General features: G+C 49.5%; 1 protein-coding gene across 1 annotated transcript in view; it reads left to right on the top strand.

Moving 5' to 3' along the window:
* Positions 1 to 24,190, top strand: part of CNBD2 (cyclic nucleotide binding domain containing 2) — a 51,629-nt gene that overhangs the window by 16,510 nt on the left and 10,929 nt on the right. The window contains exons 8-10 of the mRNA XM_062202349.1: positions 3,847 to 3,961; positions 11,082 to 11,259; positions 13,666 to 13,786. Of these exons, the coding sequence (XP_062058333.1) occupies positions 3,847 to 3,961; positions 11,082 to 11,259; positions 13,666 to 13,786 (414 nt within the window). The remainder of the gene's footprint in view (positions 1 to 3,846; positions 3,962 to 11,081; positions 11,260 to 13,665; positions 13,787 to 24,190) is intronic.

Here is a 24,190-nt window from a genome sequence, read left to right on the forward strand (position 1 = left end):
AAGCCGTGCGTGCGCAGTTCCCGGGGATGTGGGTGTTGGATCCTGCGGGGTACTAAGGGCTTCTCACACGTTTCCTCTCCTCCATCTTAGCAGCGGTCTTGAGTCTTTATGATGTCTCTGCTAGAGTTCCTACAGAACTCTGAGAAGTACATCATTTTTTTTTAAAAAAATTATTTATTTATTGGAAAGGCAGAGTTAGAGGCACAGAGAGGTCTTCCATCTGCTGATTCACTCCCCAATTGGCCGCAGCAGCCAGAGCTGGGCCCATCAGGAGCCAGGGTTTTCTTCTAGGTCTCCCACATGGGTGCAGGGGCCCAAGCACTTGGGCCATTCTCCGCTGCTTTCCCAGGTGCATTAACAGGGAGCTGGATCATAAGTGGAGTAGCTGGGACTTGAACCACTGGCCTTCCAGGATTCCAGCATTGCAGGCCACAGCTTAACTCATTACACCACAACGCTGGCCCCTAAATGTGTTTTCTCCGGGGTTCTTTACTGCACTGTTGGAAAGAGTGTGGGTTAAGTGAACCTGAGGGCAGTTTGGCACTGTGTATCAAAACAGAAGAGGTGGGTCCTTGGCATTATTCCCGAGAAGATCATCAAACGCGAACATGATGTTAGGATGACTGGGTGACGTTGCAGTAACAGCCACTCCTCACTCAGTGCCCTGACGGACAAGAGTCCCGGCTCTGCCATACTTGCTGCCCAAGAGTTGTAGGGGGAGAGGGCTACTCTTCACGGCTGCCCAGGAGCCTCGGTCAGGGAAGCCTCTGGTTTGAACCACGCTACCCTGACCAACAGGACAGGAAAAGGGGGTGCCAAGAGCCGCCCACTGGCTTTTTAAGATTTGCATCCACTTGTATCACGGGCCACTTTGCTAAGGAGATTGTCCAGGTCTGGAGAAAGGCTGTGCCCTCACCAAGTAGGGGGCACGAGCACAGAGCTGCCACGTGCCTGGGGGGAGCGTGGGTGTCTGCGAGCTGCCCGTGTCCTCTGCTCAGGCTCCCAGAATCCCAGCTGCTTCATACGTAATAAGTTTTTCTCAGGTGGTAGTCAGTCTAGAAGGAAGCAGTCCAGGGTCTGGACAGCTGTTCCAGGAAGTCAGTGTTACCGGAGAAATTGCAGGGTTTTCGTCTTCGTGCAAGAAAGAATTCAGGCGTGAGACAGAGAGTAGTGGGAGGCAAAATAGCAAGGTTTATTAGGGAAGGGACATCCGCAAGAACGGATGGGCACCTCTCCAGACAGGACCTGGGAGAGAATGCAGTTGCCCGGACGGGGGGTGGTGGGGGTTTGGGGGGGTGGGGGGGGTGGGAGGAGCGAGGTTACATGTTGAGTGGAGAGATTACACCTGGCCAGGCAGGCGGGCGGCTCAGCAGAGAGGCAGAGGGCTGAGCACGCAGTCCAGTTGAGGCCGGGGGTTTTTAAGGAGATGGGTCTTGCTTCCCCACTTCTGCTCCTCTTGGAACAAAGGGATTTTTGGATGTAAATAGAAAAACTTCTATCTTGAGTTTTCCCCTGAAGGTATTAGACAGGAGGAAGCCTAGCTGGCTCCATCCTGAGTTTAGAGGAAGGGTGAGCAGGACCCCCTGGAGAATGGGGATCCGGAGCAGGGTGTTTGAAATGCATATACTGGGCTGTGTCTGGGAGAGTGTAGAAGATTTGTCAGGCAGAAGGGGTGGGGACCTCCACCTGGCAGATTATCAGGTAGAAGGGGGCAGGGCAGGATGTGAAGGCCAGGCTGCTCCTGAAACATTATCGGGATGACTTTGAGATGCAGATGCATATGCTGGACATAGATGTCTTCTCTTTAGGCCTGTTACACACACATAAGCTCATACCTGACTTCCTACCTAACAGTCAGGAACCCAGGCCCTGGGGCTGGCAGCGTGGCAAGGCCAGCATCCCGGGTCGGAGTGCTGACTGGAGTCCTGGGTGCTCTGCTTCTGCCCCAGCTCCCTGCTCGTGCACATGGGAAGGCAGCGGAAGATGGCCCAGCGGATGAGGGTCTGCACTCATGTGGGAGACCTGGGCAGAGCTCTGAGCTCCTGGCTTCAGCCTGGACCAAACCCTGTTATTGCAGCCATTTGGGGGAGTGAACCAGCGATGAAAGCTCGCTCTCTCTCTCTCCCTTTCTGTTCCCCCCTCCCCATCTCTGTCTTTCAAATACATGTATAAAAAGAACAACAACCCAGGCCCCTTTGGCCTTTTCTTCTCATTGTCCACAGCTTATGGATGTCATCCTAATGGTCACAGGGCGGCTGTCCACCTCCAGCCATCACATCTGAGTTTCAGGCACAGAGAAGGAAGACCAACAGCAATACCTCTCCTGGGAGTTTTATCTAGCTGTCCTCCACTTAGATCCTGTTAGCCAGAGCTGAGTCACTGCTCCCCCCACTGTAAGAGTTTGCGACGGTAGTGAATTTCTTTCATTCATTTTTTTTTTTAAACTGGGGACTTTGCTACCCTGAACAAAATCAGAGTTAAATATAACACTGACAAATCAAGCACAACCTAATGGGAATCTTGAAGAAAAGCTGCGCTCCCGAGACCTTAACATATATGCAGTGAAGATTGCAAACCCAAGCTTTATAGCGTGACAGGTGCAGTCAGCAAGACGGAGCTTTCCCAGCACCCGCAGGCTCCGTGCCCCTCCCCAGACGGCCCCGCAGAGTCCCCACTCAGGACTTCAGACCACCGCGGACGGCGTTTACTTTTCCAAAGAATTTTTATTTTAGAGGCAGGCAGGGAGCGACAGCTGCCGTACCCTGGTTTGCTCCCCAAACACCCGCGAGGGGCGGAGCTGGGCCGACCTGAGCCGGGGGCCAGGAACGCCGTTCAGGGCTCCGACGCGACGCGGCAGAACCCCAGTCCTTGGGCCATCACTGCTGCCTTGCAGGAAGCGGGGGGGGGGGGGGGGGGGGGCAGAGCTGGGGCCCCGACTCAGGCAGCAGATGCAGGAAGGGAGCGTTCTCACCAGCACAACCAGCGCCCGCCCCGCCTTGGCCTGTGTGCGACCGTCTATAAACCGATCACACAGTGGGGACTCTGTGTCCGACCGCTTTTGCTCAACTGAATATTTGTGATTTTTAATTTTATAAATCAAAGTTTACACAAAATAATACACAGTCACTAAAAATGATAATACAGAACAAAATTGTTAGACATGAGAAATGTCCTTGATAGATTATTGAGTTTCTTTAAAGGTTTCAAGTGTGTCTTATGTAAATGAACTCATTCACTAAAAATTGTAGATGTGTATCTTACATGTTCATGAAGAAAAGTTTGAAATGTTCACCAGTGTGTTGTTATTTCTGGGTGTTAGGACTAATTGGTTTTAACATTTTCTGTCCTTCTCTGTTTGGCTTGACTTAAAGTTTCAATTTTGGAATAATTTTAAAGTTATAGAAAATTTACACGAATAGCACAAGAACTCCCGTACAACCCAGATTCACCAGTTGTTAACATTTGCTACATTTGCTTCAACATCTGTGTATTTCCCTGCCTGAGTGATTTGAGAGCTAAGTAGCATTCATCGTACTTATTTGCCCCTTTATACTTAAGTTGTTATTCCTAAGATGAGTAGTTAGCAAAGTCAGGGGATTTTTTTTTCTTTTTTTTAATGTATGTTTACCTTTTTATATACAATCAGGGGATTTTAGCGCTGCCATAATATGTAATCGGCAGTTGGTAATCACTTAGTGCTTCCCAGTGTCCTGCGCGGTAATTTTCCTGTGCCGGGCCGCATGCCTCTTAGGCTGTTAGGATTGTGCGGGAAGCAAGCTAAGCGGCTCAGAGGCAGTAGCAGAGGCCGCGGGCTTAGCTCCGGTCCGTGTCCCTTGTTGTGTGCAGGGCAGCTGTGAAGTCCTGCGGCTGATAGACCTCACCAACTCGCCGTCCTACTGCAGGTGGATCTGGCAGCACCTGGAGCTGATAGAGGACAGGCCTCTGGAGACCCACCTGGCAGGTAGGCGGGCGCGGCCCTGCAGGGAGCACACAGCAGGGGCCGCCTGCGCCTGTCCTGTTTCTAGCCCCCGAGCGTGGCGTGCTGGGTGTCAGAGCTGGAAGCGATTCCTGGGATGTCTGATCTGAGTCCTTCTTCCACAGCCCTGGACACCTGGTCCACGGAGCCCAGCCCTCCCTTCCACTCCTCCTCTTGAGCCTTTCCCTCTCGTTTTTCAGCTTTTCTCTGTAGTCATCTGCTCCTTGCCACCCACATCCCTCCTCCACTCCTGTTTTGCCCAGTTCTCTTCTGCTTTTGAGATCTGAGACCAAACACCACTTCTCAGAGAAGTCTTCCTGGTTTCCTGCACTGGATCGGTATCTTCCACCTCCCAGCGTGTCCCATCCACATCCATATCCTGCATTTCTCTCCTGAGATGGCCAGCCCCAGTGAAATAGAATTGAATCTGGAGTGGTTAATAAGTAACTGTGTCCCTGGCAAACTGTGAGCTCTGTAAGGGCTTTGCAGTCCTAGGGCAGAGTGCCACACCTGCCGTCTAATGACTTTCAAGCTAGCCTTTTTATGTATCAGTTTTTATAAGAATGTACTTGTTTTATTTGGAAGAGGCAGGGAAAGAGAGAGAATGATGATAGAGATCTTCCATCTACTGGTTCACTCCCTGAATGTCCACAGCAGCGGGAACTGGGCCAGGCCAAAGCCAGGGAGGGGCCCAGAATCCATCCGGGTCTCCTATGTAGGTGGCAGGGACTGAAGCACTTGAGCCATTGCTGCTGTGCTCCAGGAAGCTGGATCAGAGGGGACTGGGCCCAGGCACTCTGATGCGGGATGGGGGTGTCTCAATGGCAGCTTACCCTGTTAGTCACCTGAGGCAACCAACTCGATAAAAGCTTGCTTGATTTAGCTCATAGTTTTGAGATTCAAGACCAAGATCGGGCAGCCCTATTGGTTTGGCAGCTGGTGAGGGTGGCAGCTGGCAGTGCAGAGCGTGTGCAGAGGGAGGCGCGTGAGGCAAGCCAGAGAGAGGCCTTCTGAGGAGTGTCCCAGTGACTCAAGGCCCTTTCACCAGGCACCTCCTGTTGCCCCTACCTTACTGCCATTAGCTTCTGACTTTGGATGAGTTTGGGAGCCAAGCCACAGCCATGCTGTGGCCCTGAGCCCAGCATCACAAAGGAGTGAGAGTGGGACAATGGATAGCAAGTGCGCTGCACTGATGAGCAGTATAAAAACGCACCAAGGCATCGCACTGCACCCCATAAGGACACATGGCCCAGAACGTTGCAATTTAAGGCTAAGCTAACCACACGTCTTGGTTACTGTGTATGGTCATGGACACATCCCAGACCACGAATGTGTGTGCACCCTCTCCACAGCCATGCCCAAATCCTATATATTTGGAAATAAGTATGAATGAATTCTGATCATATGCCAATTTTTAAAAAGATTTATTTTATTTATTTGAAAGAGAGGGAGAGAGAGAGATGGGGTGGGCGAGTGAGAGACAGAGAGAGAAAGGTCTTCCATCCACTGGTTCACTCCCCAAATGGCCACCCTGGCTGGAACTGGGCCAGGCTGAAGCCTGGAGCCTCATGTGAGTCTCCCATGTGAGTGGCAGGGGTCCAAGCACTTGGGCCATCTGAAGCTGCTTTCCCAGGTACATTAGCAGGAAGCTGGATCAGAAGTGGAGCAGCCAGGACTCAAACCTGGTGCCCATATGAGATGCAGGCAGTAACTTAACCTGCTGTGTCACAACACCTGCTTGTTTTAAACATATCTGTTATGTGACTGCTTGTTCATATAAATAATCCCCATGACAGCTTTCCAGGAAGGTATGGTTGGGTCTTCACCGTACAGATGAGGGAGTTGAGGCTCAGGGAGGCGAGTCTCTTGTCTAAGGGGCCCAGGGAGAATGACAGCAATGGAGGATTTCAGAACCGGGACTCGCCGACCAGGTTCTGCTGTTGCGAAGCCCAGGCTTCTCTTCATAGCCTCCTCCAGCCTTCTTCACTTTCTCTTTCCTGTTGTTGGGAACAGACGTTGTTTGAGAACAGCTTCTAGAACCGGCCAAAGTAATAACCAGGTTTCCTGGATCTGGGGCTGTTTCTGCCCATGGCTCAGTTAATGGCATTTTCCTTGCTGTTGCCTTTTAGTCCTCGGCTCAGCCACTTGCGCTGGGAACCCCAGTGCCAGCAAGCGTTTGCAGGGGCGCAGGGGTCATATGCTGTGCCGGGTACTGAGTACCGCCAACATACTTCCCCCGAACCCTCAGACAGTTATCCTCACGTTCAGCTGAGCCCTTTGCCCCAAGAGTTGCCTTGGAAAGCCTCTATTGCTTTGTCTTCAAGCTTGCCAATCTTTCTTTTGCATGGTCTAATCGTCTATTAATCTCGTCTAGCGTATTTTTCATTTCAAATATTATGGTTTTCATACCTTGTAGTGTAATTTTTTTTGAAGATTTATTTATTTTATTTGAAGTTAGGATTTCCAGAGAGAGAAGGAGAGGCAGAGAGAGAGAGAGAGAGAGAGAGAGAGGTCTTCCATCCGCTGGCTCACTCCCTAGTTGTCCGCAACAGCCGGAGCTGTGCCAATCCGAAGCCAGGAGCCAGGAGCCAGGAGCTTCTTCCATGTCTCCCACACAGGTGCAGGGGCCCAAGGACCTGTGCCATCTTCTACTGCTTTCCCAGGCCATAGCAGAGAGCTGGATCAGAAGTGGAGCAGCCGGGTCTCGAATTTGCGCCCATAAGGCATTCCATGGGGCTTTAGTTTGAATCCCAGCAGCTCTACTCTGATCCAGCTCCCTGCTAATGCACCTGGGAAAGCAGCAGAAGACAGCCTAAGTCCTTGGGCTCCTGCCACCCACATAGGAGATCCAGATGGTATTCTAGGCTCCTGGCTTTGACCTGGCCCACCTCTGGCCATTGAGGCCATTTGGGGACTGAACCAGTAGATGGAAAATCTCTGTTTCTTTCTCTGTCTCTTCCTCTCTCTCCATAACTCTGCCTTTTAAATAAATAAATAAATAAATCTTTAAAAATTCTGTGTCTTTACTTAATATATATAAAAGATTTCCTTTTAGGAATATATTTATAATAGCTGTTTCAATGTCTTTATGTATTTACTCTGTCATCTATGCCATTTCTGTGTCAGTTTCAATATACTATTTTTTTGTCTTTGTGTGGTTCATAACTTCCTACTTCTTCACATTCTTGGTAGTTTTTAATAGGATGCTGAAAATGAAAATTTCAAGGGTTGCTTTTTTTTTTTTCCAATTTCTGAATTTTGTTCTAGGATGCAGTTAAGTTACATGGAAATATTTTAATATTTTATTTTTTAAAGATTTTTATTTATTTATTTGAGAGATAGAGTTACAGACAGTGAGAGGGAGAGAGAGAGAAAGGTCTTCCATCCGCTGGTTCACTCCCCAAATGGCCACAATGGCCAGAGCTGCACTGATCCAAAGCCAGGAGCCAGGAACCAGGAGCCTCCTCCAGGTCTCCCACACAGGTGCAGGGGCCCAAACCTTTGGGCCATCTTCTACTGCTTTCCCAGGCCATTGCAGAGACCTGGATCAGAAGAGAAGCAGCCAGGACTCGAAGTGGTGTCCATATGGAATGCCGGCACAGCAGGCAGAGGATTAACCTACTGTGCCGGCCCCTATTTTGATACCATCAAGGCCAGCATTGAGATTTTTTGGATGAACTCACAGCAGTGTTTAATCTAGAGCTCATTCCTCCCTACTCCCGAGGCAAGCGAGCCGTTCTGAGTGTCCCGCGACGCCCCACAGAAGGCTTTCTATAATAGTTGCAGGCAGGGACTGGTCCAGATCTCATGTGAGTGCTGCTGCTTTTTAGTATCTGTCCTTGTGTAACAAATTACCCCAAAACTTAGCAATGTAAAACAATAAATATTTGTTACCTCCCAATTTCTGTGGGCCAAAAGTTGGGGTATGGCTTTCAGTGCCTCTGGCTCAAGATACCTCATGATTGCCACGGTCTCACTTGAAGGCTTGGCTGGGGGAATCCACTTCCAAGCTCACTCAGGAGGCCCCGGGTTCCGTGAGCTTGTGGCCCTAGTCTCCTGCGTATCTCCACAGGGCTGTTGGATGACGTGGTAGCTTGACCGAGAGAGCATGCCGGAGAGCATGTCCTAGATGGAAGCCATGGGCAGTTAGGAACCTGGTCTCAGGTGCCCCATCCTGTAACTTGTGCCGCATCCTGCTATTGGGAGGGCATTACGTAAGTGTGCAGATACCAGGAGGTGGGGGCCGGGGCCATCCTCCTAGCACCCGTGTGCTGAGCCTCCAGGGGTCCCTCTGCAGGTCTGTCTGTGTACAGCTCTGTGTCCTGCTCTGAGGAGTCCAGCTGCCTTGCCCTCCCCTCTCTTCTGTCTCACCAAATCAGGGAGATCTCTGGGCTCTGCCTGAGTGCCCTCTCCATGCACTACAGTCCAGAAAATCTCCAAGCAGGGAGCTCAGGGCAAGAGCAGAGCTTGGGGCCGGTGCTGTGGTACAGTGGGTTGAGCCTCCACCTGTGAGGCTGGCGTCCTATGTGGTTGTCAGTTCGAGACCCTGCTGTTCCATTCCTAATCCAGCTTCCTGCCAATGGGAAGGCAGCAGAAGATGGCCCAAGTGCTTGGACCCTTGCATCCTCACGAGAGACCTGGAAGAATCTCTGGGCTCCTGGCTTCAGCCCCAGCTGTTGCAACCATTTGGGGAGTGAAGCAGTGGGTGGAGGATGTGTGTGTGTATGTCTCTCTGTCTCCCTCCATAACTCTTCCTTTCAAATAAATAAAAAATAAAAATCTTTTTTTAAAAAAGAGAAGAGCTCACCTCATTCATTTTGTATCTTAGAAGGTTGATTATCCTTCGTTTCCTGGTGTTCAATTATTTAAAAAAACTTTTCCATAAGTTTGCCCAGTATTTTAGTAGTTTCAAACAGGAAGAAAAATCAAGTTCCGGTTATCCCGTTCTGGCTAGAAGCAGTGGAGTTTTATTCTCTTATGTGGATGTATCATAATTCCTTTAATTACCTTTTATACATTTTGAGTTATTTCTGATTGTTCATAGTCTAATTTTTTACCCTACTGGGACAAATTTCTTGGTGTGTTTATCTTGTATCCTGTGCAAGGAAACATATTGAAAAAATTATCAGAATTACCAAATCAACTAATTGACCCAATATATATAGTCAATGTACATTTAAAAAATTTTTTTTTGACAGGCAGAGTGGACAGTGAGAGAGAGAGAGAGAGAGAGAGAAAGGTCTTCCTTTGCCGTTGGTTCACCCTCCAATGGGCGCCGCGGCCGGCGCGCCACGCTGATCCAAAGCCAGGAGCCAGGTGCTTCTCTTGGTCTCCCATGGGGTGCAGGGCCCAAGCACTTGGGCCATCCTCCACTGCACTCCCGGGCCACAGCAGAGAGCTGGCCTGGAAGAGGGCAACCGGGACAGAATCCGGCACCCTGACCGGGACTAGAACCTGGTGTGCCGGCGCTGCTAGGCGGAGGATTAGCCTGTTAAGCCACGGTGCCGGCCGTCAATGTACATTTAAAATATTGATTGTTGTTGCCAAAATGCCTTTCCAAAAGGTCATGCTCAGTGTCTGATTTGTGCAGTGTTAGGCCACGCCTACTCTGTGTTAGGCCACGCCCACTCCTTGTAACTGTGAATTTAGTTCTGTCAACATTAATTTTAATAGCTGATTATAACACTAGTGCTTTCTCTTAAAAATTATTTATTTGTTTACTTGAGAGGCACGGGGACAGAGGGAGAACAGATAGAGAGCCGATTCACTCCCTAAATCCCCCCAGTGGCCAGGGCTGGACCAGGAACAATGAGCTCAGTCCAGGTCTGTGTGTGAGCAGCAGGGACCCAGCTCCTGGGCTGTCATGCCTGCCCCAGGGTCTGCATTAGCAGGAAGCTGGAGTCAGGAGTCAGAGCTGGGAATGGGACCCAGGTGCTCTGACATGGGATGCAGTGTCTTAGCCACTAGGCCAAATGCCCATCCTAAGAGACCTCTTTAAAATATTTGCTGGAAGGGCAGAGAGAGACACATCATTCTTCCATCTGCTGGTTCCCTCCCCAAATGCCTTCAACAGCTGGGGCTGGGCCAGGCTGATGCCAGGAGCCAGGACCTTAATCTGACTCTCCTCCACGGATGGCATGGGCTCAACTACTTGAGTCACCCCCTGCTGCCCCCAGGGTGTGCATGAGCAGGAAGCTGGAATTGGGAGTGGAGCCAGGACTCGAGCCCAGGCCCTCTGATATGGTACGGAGGCATCCACCACTCTGCCAACTCCCACTCCAACATCTCCTTGTTTAATCAACGTGATTGAGGTGATTTTTATACAATAAGATACACACATTTCAAATGTATAGTTCACTGCATTTTGTCAAGTGTGTACCTTTGTGTGACTGACACACTCAAGCTATAGAACATTTCCAGTGCCCAGGAAGTTTCCTCGTGCCCCTTCCCAGTCGATCTCCAGCCTGCATCCCTGGCCCTAGACAGCCGCTGATGTACTTCCCACCACTGTCGCGTGGATTTGTCCCTTCAGTGGACACCACCTCAGTGACACTCGGGTGTCTGGCTTCTGTCACCAAGCATAGTGGTGCTGAGCAGTCAGTTTGCTCCTTTTGACGTCTGAGAAGTGTTTCCTTGGAGCAGTCGCTCTCATGGAGGGCTTAGCCCCTGCAGGCACTGAGCTAGATGCAGCATAACCCTATCTGTAATTCCACCCATGGTCTACCACGACTCCCGGGCACACTGGGCCGTCCTGGGCTCTGGCCTGAGTCTCCAGGTCATCTTTGAGTGCCGCCCTGCCCCAGGTTGAAAGCTGTGATGGACATTCCCTATTAAAGGAAGATGTGAACTTTGGATCTCATAGCCCTGAGTTCTGGGTGACCTGAATTCTGCCGTTCCTCTTACCTTTTCAATCAGGTGAATCGCACTTGTCCCGTGCAGCAGGGACGTCACATCGAGGTCGGCACGTCCTGCTCTTAATTGCTTCTTACTTTCTCCATGCACCACACTATTAAGGCAAATGCTCTGCAGAACTTCTGTCGCCACCACTGCCGCCTTCAGCTGTCCAGAGACTTAGTAACGTGCTTTCCTGTGCTCTTTCCAACAGAATCCTCTCCCAAGGAGAGATTTAAGCAGTTCCAGATCAAATCCTATCCTCTCCAGGACTTCAGCTCTTTGAAACTTCTGCATCTCCAGAATGCCAGGGAGCAGCAGAGGACGAGCTTGGGCAGGAAGATCCAAACCTCAGGAAGCAACCTCCCGAAGATGATGGGCCCCAAGATCAAGTAGGCTCAGCTCCTGGCAGAGGAGGGTCTGGGCTGTGGCTGGAAGGGGGCGTGGCTCACATGGCAGAGTGGAGGGGTGCTGGAAGCACAGATACTGGGCAACCCTGAGGGGAGCGGCACATGCGCTCGGCAGCCTACAGAGGGGCCAGGCTTGGCGTCCAGGACGGCGTGTCACTCACAAGACATTCTAGGTAGCCGCCAGGAACCTATTTAAGGAAGAAGGGGCGAGGCAGATCTGGCTGTGACGTTCTGTGTGTGCATTGCTGGGCTTTCTGATTCAGAGCTTCTTCAGGAGACCCCACCCATCTATGCGAGGCACCTACAGGACAGTAGAGAAGATCTGGGTTTGCAATCGGTGCAATTAGGGTTCAAGTCCTGCTCAGCCACTTATTATAGCTCAGTGGCTCCAGGCAAGGGACTTGACCTCTCTAAGCCTTGTTTCTTTGTAGATAATAATAGCATCTAAGTCTCAGGGTTGTTGCGAGCCAGCAATTAAATGAGACAGTGATAATTATACATATAGTTACCACTTACAGAATCCTCTCCTGTGCCCTGTGCTGCGATATCTAATTTAAACCCGACAATAACTCCGGAAGTAAGTCCGTGATTATCACTGCCAAGGTTCAGGTGAGAAAACCAAGGTGCAGAGGGACATCAGGTTGCCTGCTCAAGGTCCCACAGGTAGGAAGCAGTAGAGCCAGGAGTCAAACCTGAGCGGCTTATTAATGCTCAGTGTTTTTTTTTTATTTTTAAAAAACATTTTACCTACTTGAAAGGCCCAGTGACACACACACACAGAGAGAGAGAGAGAGAGAAAGAGAAAGATCTTCCATCTGCTGCTTCACTCCCCAGATGGTTGCAAAAGCTGGGGCTGAGCTAGGCTGAAGCCAGGAGCCAGGAACTCCATCAGGGTCTCCCACATGGGTGGCAGGGACACAAGCACTTGGGCCATCATCTGCTGCCTTCCCAAGTGCATTAGCAGGAAGCTGGATTGGAAGTGTACAGCCGGAACTCACACTGTCGCTCATTTGGGACTCCAGCATTGCAGGGGGCAGCTTAAGGCTGGCCCTGCACCCGGTCTTATCATCAGTTGTGTTGTCTGGTGTGATGGTCACAGCTGGCACAGGTGGACACCGATGTCTGTGCTTTGGCTTTTCCCGGAGAGGAGGACGAGCAGCAGAAAAGAACCCTGGGGGAGAACCAGCCCTGCCTGGGCCTAGCACAACACAACTCCCTTCTGTTACACACAACATGGAAATAGTGCAAGGATACTAGTAACAGCGGCCATGCAGAGCCCCCACACTGCCCCGAGGGCCTCCACACTCCCACCCTCTGCCCCCTCCATGGTGAGCGCCTCCTGACTTCTGAGCCAGGTTTTCTTCCCTCGGATGTGCCTTCCAAGGACTGTCGCAACCCAGATCCAGCTCCTCCTCTGAGAATCGGGAAGGGAGAAGGGACAGGTTGGACCCAGAAGCAAATAAATAGCTGGCATGCACCTTTCACATCCACGCCCTGGGCAGTGGGAACTAAAGCCCGTCTTCTCTGTGTGCTGGCTGAGTCCTGCTATGTTCTCAGCCGCTAATTGAGCTTTCCCTGTATCTTATCCAGTGGCTTCCCTCTGCCTAGACAGAGATCAAAGCCAGCACACAGGACCTCCCACGTGGCCAGCACACAGGGCCTGCGTGTTACCTGAGGACACCTGTCTGTGGACAGAGAAGCAAGCCTTCCTATTAAAAATAGCCTCAGCTTCTGCTGGGTTCCCAGGGTACAGAGCTTCCTCTTTGCCAGAGCAGGCCGTTCCACTTCAGACACTCAGGCCTAGAAATCCCTTCCTGGGGATTGGCGCTGTGGTGGAGCAGATTGAGCCTCTGCCTGTGACCCCAGCATCCCCTATGGACAGGGGTTTGAGTCCCAGCTGCTCCTCTTCCAATCCAGCTCCTCACTAACGGCCTGGGAAAGCAGTGGAGGACGGCCCAAGTGCTTGATCCCCTGCACCCATGTGGGAGACCTGGAAGAAGCTGCTGGCTCCTGGATTCCATTGCAGTCATCTGAGGAGTGAACCAGTGGATGGAAGATCTCTTTCCCTCCCTGTGTGTGTCTCCTTGCTCTGTAACTCTGTCTTTCAAATAAATCTTTAAAAAAATTCCTTCCTCACATTGGGTCTAAGTAACCAGCCCAGACTTCTCATCTTTCCTCCGTGTAACCTCCAGGTGCTCTGTGGGCTCTCGCCCCTTTCCAAGCCCCCTCCCTGTACCTTTCACCCATTCCTAACAGCGGGAGTCAGTGTCTCCCTTCTGGGGGTGGGAATTCTCCAGGGACAGAAGCTCTCCCTTTGCCATCTGGTGAGGAGCTTTGCGCCCACTGTGTTATATACACGGGTCTCTTTAATGAGCTGTCATATTTCAGGTCCAGGGATGCTCATTTGATCAAATGCCCTATGATCAACACCAAGTTTGGGGAGCTCCCGAAAGAGGCTGCCGTGGGTGCCTACATGAGAATCCACACCGTGGAGCAAGGAGAAATCGTGGTATGTGTGCAGAGAGCCTTGTTGACGGTAGAGTGGGCTGGGTGTGCTGAGCAAAGAGGATGTGGTTTCAGAAGCTCCCCTCCCTGTGTCTGGTGGTATTAAGAAATAGTGTTGATTTTTTTAAGATATGATAAGCATATTGTGGCTATGTTTTTAGAGAGTCTTCATATTTAGAAGATACATATCAAAATATTTATAGATGAAGTGATGTGACAGCTGGGACTTGCCTTAAAAGAATCCAGGAACAAGGCAAGGGTGTTCCTTCTTGTCACTCCTATTCAACATTGCCCCACAATCCTAGCCAGAGTGAGTGATGACGAGGAAGGGAGGGAAGAGGAGCCAGACTGGGACGGAGCAAACAAAGCTGCCTCTGTTTTCAGGTGACATAATTGTCCATGAAGGTACTTCCAAAAAATAAAAACACCCCTGAAACCGATAAGTGATTATTGTAAGGTTACAGGATACAAGTTCATATACAAAAGCCAAGTTTTCTTTTTCTTTCATTTTCTTTTCTTTCTTTCTTTCTCTTTTTCAAGATTTATCTATTTGAAAGCAGAGTGACAGGGAGGGAGGGTCAGAGACAGAGAGATCTTCCATCTGCTGGTTCACTCCCCAGATGGCTGCATCAGCTAGAGCTGCACCATGCTGAAGTCAGGAACCTGGAACTCCATCTAGGTCCCCCATGTGGATGGGAGGGGCCCAAGAACCTGGGCCATCCTCTGTTGCTTTCCCAGGTGCATTAGCAGGGAGCTGGATTGGAAGCAGAGCAGCTGGGACTTGAACTAGTTCTTGGATAGGGGATGCCAGCATCCCAGGTGGCAGCTTAACCCACTGTGCCACAACACCAGCCCCTCAATTGCTTTCTGTATAGCAGCAATGGACAATTGGAATTTGAAACTAAAAATAAATTTATCATTTATGATAGCACCAAAAAATGTAAATCTTATATGTAAGTCTAACAAGATACATTTAGGATCCGCAGAGAGAAAACTGTGACTCTGATAAAAGAGGTATAAGAGGGGCCGGGGGGCGGGCTTTGTGGCACAGCCAGTGAAGCTGCTGCTTGGGACACCTGCATCCCATATTGGAGTTCCCACACCTCCACTTCTGATCCAGCCTCCTTTCAGTGCATCCTAGGAGGTGGCAGATGATGACGCAAGTACCTGGAGCCCTGCACCACCTGGGAGACCTGGCTAGAGTTAGGAGCTCCTAGCTTTGGCCTGATCCAGCCCTGGCCATTGCAGCCATTTGCAGGAGTGAACCAGCAGATAGAGGCTCTCTCTTTGTCTCTGTCTCTGTTGCTCTTTCAAGTAAATGAAAATAAATAAATAAGCGGGTAAGCAAAAAAAGTGAACATATTTTAAAAGGGGCTGGGCATTGTAGTTCACTGGGTTAAGCTACTGCTTGGGATGCCCATATACCATATTAGAGTGCATGGTTCGAGTCCCAGATACTCTGTTTCTTTGTTTGGTTTTGGTTTTTCTTTTTTGTTGTTAAGAAAATATTTGTCTATTTGAAAGGCAGAGTTAGAGAGAGGGAGAAATAGAGAAATCTTCCATCTGCTTGTTTACTTCCCAAATGGTCACAATGGCTGGGGCTGGGACAGGCTGAAGCCCGGAGCCAGGAGCCTCTTCTGGGTCTCCCACATAGGATCAGGGGCCCAAGCACTTGGGCCATCTTCCACTGCTTTCCTAGGTGCATTAGCAGGGAGTCTATATGGGATGCTGACATCATAGGCAGAGGCTTTACCTGCTATGACACAATACCTGCCCCCTAGATACTCTACTTCTGATCCAGCTTTCTGCTACAGTGATGGCCCAAATATTTGAGCTCCTGTCACCCATGTGAGAGACCTGGGTGGAGTTCCTGGTTCCTAGCTTCAGCCTGGCCTAGCCCTGGTTAATGTGGGCATGTGGGCAGTGAACTAGTATATGGCAGATCTTTCCTTCTGTCTATTCCTCTCTGTGTCTGTCACTCTGCCTTTCAAATAAATAAATCTGTTTTTTAAAAAAACTGAGGGGGGGGGGGTGTGAGGGAGGGCCAGCACTATAGTGTAGTGGATAAGGCCGCTGCCTGCAGTGCTGGCATTCCATATGGATGCTGGTTCATGTCCCAGATGCTCCACTTCTGATCCAGCTCTCTGCTATGGCCTGGGAAAGCAATAGAAGATGGCCCAAGTCCTTGGGCTCCTGCACCCACATGGGAGACCAGGGGGAGGCTCCTGACTCCTGGCTTCAGATAAGTGCAGCTCCAGCCATTGTGGCCATCTGGAGAGTGAACCAGCAGATGCAAGACCTCTCTCTCTCTCTGCAACTCTGCCTTTCAAATAAATAAATAAATCTTAAAAAAAAAAAAATAAAAAAAAAAAACTGGGAGGCAGGTGTTGTGGGTAAAGCTGCCACCTGTGATGCTGGCATCCCATATGGGCTCCAGTTTGAGTCCTGGCTGCTCTACTTCCCATCCAGCTCCATGCTAATGTGCCTGGGAAAGCAGCAAAAGAAAACCCAAGTTTTTGGGTCTCTGCACCCACATGGGAGATTGGAAAGAGGCTCCTGGCTCCTGGTTTCAGCCTGGTTCAGCTGTTGCAGGCATATGGGGAACAAACCCAAGGGTGGAAGATCTCTCTCTTTCTGTAAGTCTACCTTTCAAATAAATAAAATAAATCTATTTAAATACTAAAAAATCTAAATAAATGGGGAAATATTTGAATACATGCTTTGGAAGACTCAGTATTGTTAAGACATCAAATTTCCCCAATTTGGTATGTGGATTCAATGCAATAACAATCAAAATCCCAGCAAGTTATTTTGTGGATATTGACAAACTGATTGTAAAGTTTATATGGAAAGGTGACTGCTATATTTATATAATAAAATATTATACATCAGTAAAAGAAATGAACTATTAAGCTATGAGGAAACATAGCATAATCTTCAATGGCGTTGTGATACAGTGCATTAAGCTGCCTCTGTGACTTCAGCACCCCATATTGGAGTGATGGGTCAAGTCCCAGCTGCTCCACTTTCGGTCCAGATTCCCACTAATGCGCCTGGCAAAGCAGTGGATGATGTCCCAAGTGCTTGGGACCCTGCAACCCATGTGGGAATCCAGGATGGTTCCCCTGCCACTCATGGGGGAGGCCAGACCTGGCTTCTGGCTTCAGTCTGGCAGGGACCTGGGTGTTGAGGCCATCTGGGAAACAAACCAGCGGATGAAGATCCTCCCTCCTCTTCCTCCTCCTTTTGTCTCTCTCTGTCACTTGCCTTTCAAATCCATAAATAAATCTTGAAGAAAAAAAAAAAAAGAATCCAGTATGGAAGAGACTAAGTATTATCTGATCCTGTTTTGTTCCATTCAGGAAAAGGCACAGCTATGGAGGTAGTAGCACCATCAGTGGCTGCTGGCAATTGGGAGTTCAGGGATGGTATGAATGTTTGAAGCCCAGTGCATGTTTAGGTAGGAAAACAATTCTGTGCTTTCGTGGTGGGCACAAAACATGAAGCATCTGTCAAACCCACAGAACGTTACAGCACAAAGACAGAAACTTGCTGTGTACACTTTGTGAAAAAGAAAAAACTCATCGCTCAGAAGCTCAGCAGAGCCCAGGCGAGTGCCGATGATGCCGGGTGAATCTGTTGTGGGTGTGCGGCCTGATGAGGGGCTGGCAGGAGGGCTGGCAAGAGAGCTGCCGACACGAGCAGCCTTGGGAATGGGCTGCTGAGATGAAAGCCGCAGGCGCTGCCCGCGAGCGCTGTCCACCTCGTGCAATTACCTCCCACAAGGGGACAGCTTCATCATCCTGACCCAGCTATGCGCGTGCAGAGACTCTGGTTAATGGGTGGCTGAGGGTGCAGCCAGGTTCCTTGCTGTTGGAGGGAGGATTTACAGATGAGGGGAGAATGACTCGAGTGGTAGTGGATTAGAGGTGAACTCATCAGTGTGAACTCGGTTGAGCTTGGTGTATACTCATAGGTGGTTACGTGTGGAAGTATTCATGAGTGTGTATATAAACACACATCTTTCATCCTGTCTGCTGAGAGAGCCTAAAGCAAATGACACCCCAATAGCAATGAGCACATTTAACATCCACATTTAAATTCTAAAAAATGCATTCATTTACCTGAGAAGTAGAGGGGGGAGTGGACAGAGTTCACTCCCCAGATGCCTTCAAAATCTGGGACTAGTCTGGGCCAAAGCAAGGGACTTGGTCCCCTCTCCCAGGTGGGTGGCAGGAATCCAATTAGTTGAGCCATTACTGCTGCCTCCTAGGGTCTGCAGGAAGCTGGAGACAGCAGCTGGAAGTGGATGTGGAAGCCAGCCACTCTGATATGGCATTTGGGCATCTTAACTGAATCTTTTTTTTTTTTTAATTATTTCATCTACTTGAAATGCAGGACTATAGAGATAGAGACAAAGAGCCCTTCCATCCACTGATTCTCTCCCCAAATGCCCACAACAGTCAGGGCTGAGCTGTGCTGAAGTCAGTAGTCTAGAACTCCATCTGGGTCTCTCACCTGGGATGCAGGGACCCAAGCACTTGGACCATCATCTACTGCCTCTCAAGATACATTAGCAGGAAGCTGGATCAGAAGCAGAGTAGCCAGGACTGGAACTAGCACTACAAAATGGGATGCAGGAATCCCAAGCAATGGCTTAACCTGCTGCACCACAACACCCGCCCCTTAACTGGCATCTTGACAACTTTTAAATTAAAAAAAAAAAAAAAAGTTTATGTGGTGAGAACATTTAATTCTAACCCCTTGGCAATCGAATATACAAAACATTATTATTGACTATAGTCACCACATTGCACATCTGGTAGAGCTCCTGAACCCATTCCTCCTGTCCAGCTGGAATTTTGATCCTTTGACAAACACCTCCCCAACACTGTTCTCACCAGCCCCTGGTAGCCAGCATTCTCTCTCCTGCGAGTTCAATGTTTTTGGATTCCATGTGGAAGTGAGGTCGCGTGGTATCTTTCTTTCTGTGTCCAGGTTGTTTCCCTGAATATAATGTCCTCCAGGGCCATGCGTGTTGTCACCAATGACGGGATTTCCTTGTTCTTGAAGGCTGAGTGATGTTGCACATGTGTGTATGTGCCGCATTTTCCTTGTGGGTGGGCACTGGGTTGCTTTTGTGTCTTGGGCACTGTGACTGACGCTGCCATGAACGTAGGCACGCAGCTGCTTCGTGGCTGTGCTGACTGCGTGCTCAGAAGGGGGCTCGCTCTAAGGTAGCTCTGGTTTTTAACTTTCTGAGGAACTGCTGGGCTTCTCCCACTTCTACTAGTTCCTTAGTTCCCTAGTGGCTGTACTAGTTTATGTTCCCACCAGCAGTGTGTAAGGGTTCTCTTTTTTCTAGACCCTTGCCAACATTTGTGATCTTTTGTCTTTTTTATAAAGCCATTCTAACTCTGTGATTCACGATCTCATTGAGTTTTTAATTTGCATTTCCCTGGTGATTAATAATGTTAAGCATTTTTTTCATAGACCTGCTGATCATTTGTATGTCTGTCTTTGAGAGATTTCTGTTCAGGCCTTTTGATTTATTTTTTAAGGTATATTTATTTATTTGAAAGGTAAAGTTACAGAGAGGGAGAGAGTTACAGAGAGACAGACAGATCTTCCAACTAGTGGTTCACTCCTCAGATGGCCACAACAGCCAGGACTGAGCTGGGCCAAATCCAGGTGCCAGGAAGTCCATCCAGGTCTCCTGTGTGGTTACCAGGTATCTAAGCATTGGACATCTTCCACTGCTTTCCCAAGTTCATTAGCAGGGAACTGATCAGAAGCAAGACAGCCAGGATACACATGGGTGCTCATATGGGAGGCCAGTTTGCAGGTGGCAGCTTAACTCACTGTGCCACAAGACTGGCCCCTGATTTTTAAAATCAGGTTGTTTTCTTGCTACAAAATTGTTTGAGCTCCTTATATATTTGGGATAGTATCTCTGTATTAGATGTATGGTTCACAATATTTTCTCCAATTCTGTAGATAGTCTCTTTACTCTTGTTTTCTTTGCTATGCATGAGCTTTTTCATTTGATGTCTTCCTATTTACTATTTTTGCTTTTGTTGCCCATGCTTTTGGGGTCATATCCAAAAAAATTATTGCCCAGGCCAAAGTCAAGAAGCCAAATCTTAGTTTCTAGAACCACTTCCCAATGAAAGGAACAAGGGCTCCTTGGAGAACTGGTTGATTCTAGGACTTGGGCAGGTAATATACAAGGTGAACTATGCACATTTTGTAGTATCAGAAAGCATAAGAAAAAAAAAACTACATTGATGGGGACAGTTCAAAGGGACAACAGAGGCCAGCCAAAAAAGCTCTCTGTGGCCCAAACTGGAACAGTTTGAGCAACAAAATAAAGCAGAATGGATAATAATCCAAAGTATAAAATAAGCATCCAGGAGCGCATGCTGACATAAACGAACCAGTACTGAATCAATAATGGAGAAGAGATAAAGCTCTTCACAGAAGAATTCCAAATAATTGTCATGTGTACCCTGCCCTCGAGGAGGGAGAGCTTGGCTCTCTGTTCCTCTCTTAGAGCACGGTATGGAGCCGAGGGACAGGGAGGCTGCATATGACATGATGAAAACGGTGCTTTACCTCTGTGGTTCTCCTCGCGGTCATCCTCAACCCGCCTCCCCCAGTTTAATCATGAGAAAGACATCAGACAAATCCCAATAGTGGGGGCAGGCCTTGTGGCACCACAGGTTAAGCCACTGCCTGGGAGTGCCTGGGATGGAGTCTGGCCTCTGCTTCTAAAACAGCTTCCTGCTAATGTGTACCCTGGGTGACAACAGGTGCTGGCTCAAGTACTTGGGTCCTGGGAGACCCAGATGGAGTTTTAGGCTCCTGGCTTCAGCCTGACCAGCCCCAGTTGTTGTAGGCATTTGGGCAGTGAACCAGTGAATGGAAGATGATCTCCCTCTCCAAGCCTCTTTTCTTCTCTCCTCTTTCCTCTCTATCTCCTCCCCCCACCTCTGTCTTGCTTTGTCTTTCAAATAAAATTAAAATAAACTTTATAAGAAAGTTTAGAAATTTCTAACAGTAGAGAATCCTACATCATAGCGGATAAGCATTCCTCAACATTATCAAGGTCATTGAAGACAAGGAAGTTTGGGAAACTACACAGCAAAATATTAAGATTGTGTCCTGAGTAGGAGCACAGAGTGCAAGAAGAAGTTAGGGGCCAACAGGATTTCTAAATAACCTGTTGACTTCAGTTGGTAACAATGTATCAATATGGGTTCACTGGTTGTAAGGAAGAACTCATACTAACCCAGGATGGTGGTAATAGCAGGAACAGGGTGGGGTGGGCAGGTATTAGGAACTCCTACTTTTCTTCCCAATTTTTCTATAAATCTAAAACTTTAAATAAATAATTATTAAGGGGCTGGTGCTGTGGTGCAGTAGGCTAAACCTCTGCCTGTGGTGTAGACATCCTATATGGGCGCCGGTTCGTGTCCCAGCTGCTCCTCTTCTGATCTAGCTCTCTGCGATAGTCTAGGAAGGCAGTGGAGGATGGTCCAAGTGATTGGGCCCCTGCACCCACATGGGACACCCGGAAGAACTTCCTGGCTCATGGCTTCAGATCAGCCCAGTTCTGGCTGTTGCCACCGTGTAGAGGAATGAACCAGTGGGTAGAAGACCTCTCTGTCTGTCTCTGTAACTCTCCCTCTTAGATAAATAAATCTTTTTTTTTTTAAGATTTATTTATTTATTTAAAAGTCAGACTTACACAGAGAGAGGAGAGGCAGAGAGACAGAGAGAGGTCTTTTATCCTCTGGTTCACTCCCCAGATAGCCGCAATGGCCAGAGCTGTGCCAATCCAAAGCCAGGAGCTTCTTCTGTGTCTCCCACATGGGTGCAGGGATCCAAGGACTTGGGCCACCCTCCACTGCTTTCCCAGGCCATAGCAGAGAGCTGGATCAGAAGTGGAGCAGCTGGGTCTCAAACCAGTGCCCATATGGGATGCCGGCACTTCAGGCCAGGGCATTAACCCGCTGCACCACAGCACCGGCCCCTAACTAAATCTTTAAAAGTTATTAGAAATATTAACCTCATGGTGAAGGGAGACATATAGATGAAGAAAGTGTGGCCATAAATTTGTTGCTCTTGAAGATGGGTGATGGGGAGGGAGCACAGCTGAGTGCAGACACAGCACTTGGGCAGGAGGGCTTTCCAGCAGGCGTCACTGGCCTGTTTGCCAGGGAGGGCCTGTTCTGAAGCCACGCGTGCTCATCTGGAGTCTGGGACCTGCTCCCTCATCACACAGCTCTAGTGACAGTATCTCCAAGGCTATGGGGAAAGTGCCTGCTCCAGCCCCATGCTCCTGCATGTCCTCAGGGCCAGGAAGGTGAACACAGCAGGTGCTGCCTGGGAACCCCGAGTTCGAGCCCAGCCCTCGGTCAATGCTCATGAGGTGCTTCCCTGCTTCTGGGAAGTTCTTCCGTCTGCTCCAGCAACGTCTGCCTCCTGCAGCTTTCAGCTCGCTCCCCCTCCCTGCCAGGCCCCCACCCAAGACCAAACAGAAGACAGCAGCTTCCTCGCCATGGGCGGCCCCTTCCATATGTAAAGACGCAGTTTTAGTTTTCGGTCAACATTTCTGCAGCCAGGCATGGGGCCAGGTTCCATGAATCATCTTCTTCCTCTGCCGCTTCCGTCCTTGCTCGCGTGGCCTGGTCCCAGCCTGTCGCTGCTTCACTTCAGATTGCCTGTGTTTGTGAGCAACGTGCTCTGAGCTGGGCAATGGGCACCTGGGCAGAGGGTGACCGAAGTGAGAGGCAATGTTGCAGAGGACCCATGATGCTGGAGGAGGGAGGTTGGCTTGATTCTCTGGGAAGGCCTGGGGAGGCTGTAGATAGGGGCTCAGTGCCAGCTCCTGGCCTTCCCCTCTCCACGCAGGAGCAGCACGCAGATGGCCCTGGGCAGACACTTGCTGGCATCTCCCTTTGAAGCAGCGTCTGCAGGTGGCTCTGGTGACACTGTGCTCTCCAGGCCCCAGCTTTGTTGGTGTAGAATAGGTGACTGCAGGAGTGTGGAGCTGGGTCAGCCCAGGAAATAGCAGAGGTCAGGACCTGGAGCAGAGAGACCCAGAGTTTGAGCCAGGATGTGTGGATCCAGCTTCTCCAGGGCCAGGCAGGTGCAGGCCTCAGTGGTGTTCAAGGTTGGGCAGGCAGAAGTCAGGTGAGGGGTGTGGGTGTGTGTGTGTGTGTGTCTATGTGTGTCTGTGTATGTTTGTGTTTTTGTGTTGGGGGGAAGCAGGGATCTTCTCATTTTGCCTCTAAGAGCTACCTGTGTGGCCTTTGGCATATTACTTTACCTCTCTGAATGTGTCCTCGTCAGAAAGTACAGAGATTGGTCTGAGTGAGCTGTGCCCTAACGCCGTGTGATTCCATCTGAGTATTCATTCAACAGGGACTCCTTTGAGCCTCTATTATGCTCCAAGCATGGCATGAGATGCCAGCATTGGCAGCACATAATTCCTGCCCTCATGGGGCCGCATACAACAGACAGGCAAACAACAGAGACCGCCAGCCTCCCCACTCTGGGGGCTCCGCACCTGGGCTCAACCAACTGTGGATGGAAAACATATTTAAGATTTTTTTTTTTATTTATATGAGAGATAGAGTTACACACACAGAAAGAGGGAGAGACAGAGAGAAAGGTCCTTCATCTGCTGGTTCACCCCCCAAATGGCTGAAATGACTGGAGTTGAGCCGATTTGAAGCCAGGAGGCAGGACCTCCTGGATCTCCCACGCAGATGCAGGGGCCCAAGGACTTGGGCCATCTTCTACTGTTTTCCCAGACCATAGCAGAGAGCTGGATCGGAAGAGAAGCATCCAGGACACAAACCAGCACCCATATGGGATGCCAGTGCCGCAGGTGGATGCTTAATTTACTTCACCATAGCACCAGCCCATGGACAACATATTAAGATTTACTTATCCATTTGAAAGGCACAGTGACAGAGAAGGAGAGGCAGAGAGAAAGAGAGCTTCCACCTGTTCAGTCCCCAACAGCAAGGGCTGGGCCAGGCTGAAGCCAGGAGGCAGGAACTCCATATGTGTCTCCCATGAGGGTAGCAGGGAGGATTTGAGCTGTCCTCTGCTGCTTTCCTGGATACATTGGTAGGGAGCTGAATTGGAAGCCCAGTAGCCTGGACCTGAACCAGTGCTCTTATGGGATGCCAGTGTCCAAGGTGGTGGCTTAACCCACTGTGCCACAGTGTTGGCTTGTGGATAGAGAGTACTCAGGGGGGGAAAGCATCTGAATTGAACACATGCAGATTTTTTTCTTGTTATTCTCTAAATAATACAGTGAGCAATTACATAGTGCTTACGGTGTATTAGGTATGGTAAGTATCCTAGAGATGATGTAATGTACATGGCGGGT

The sequence above is a fragment of the Lepus europaeus genome, chromosome 10, assembly GCF_033115175.1.
Source record: "Lepus europaeus isolate LE1 chromosome 10, mLepTim1.pri, whole genome shotgun sequence".
NCBI classification, from domain to species: Eukaryota; Metazoa; Chordata; class Mammalia; order Lagomorpha; family Leporidae; genus Lepus; species Lepus europaeus.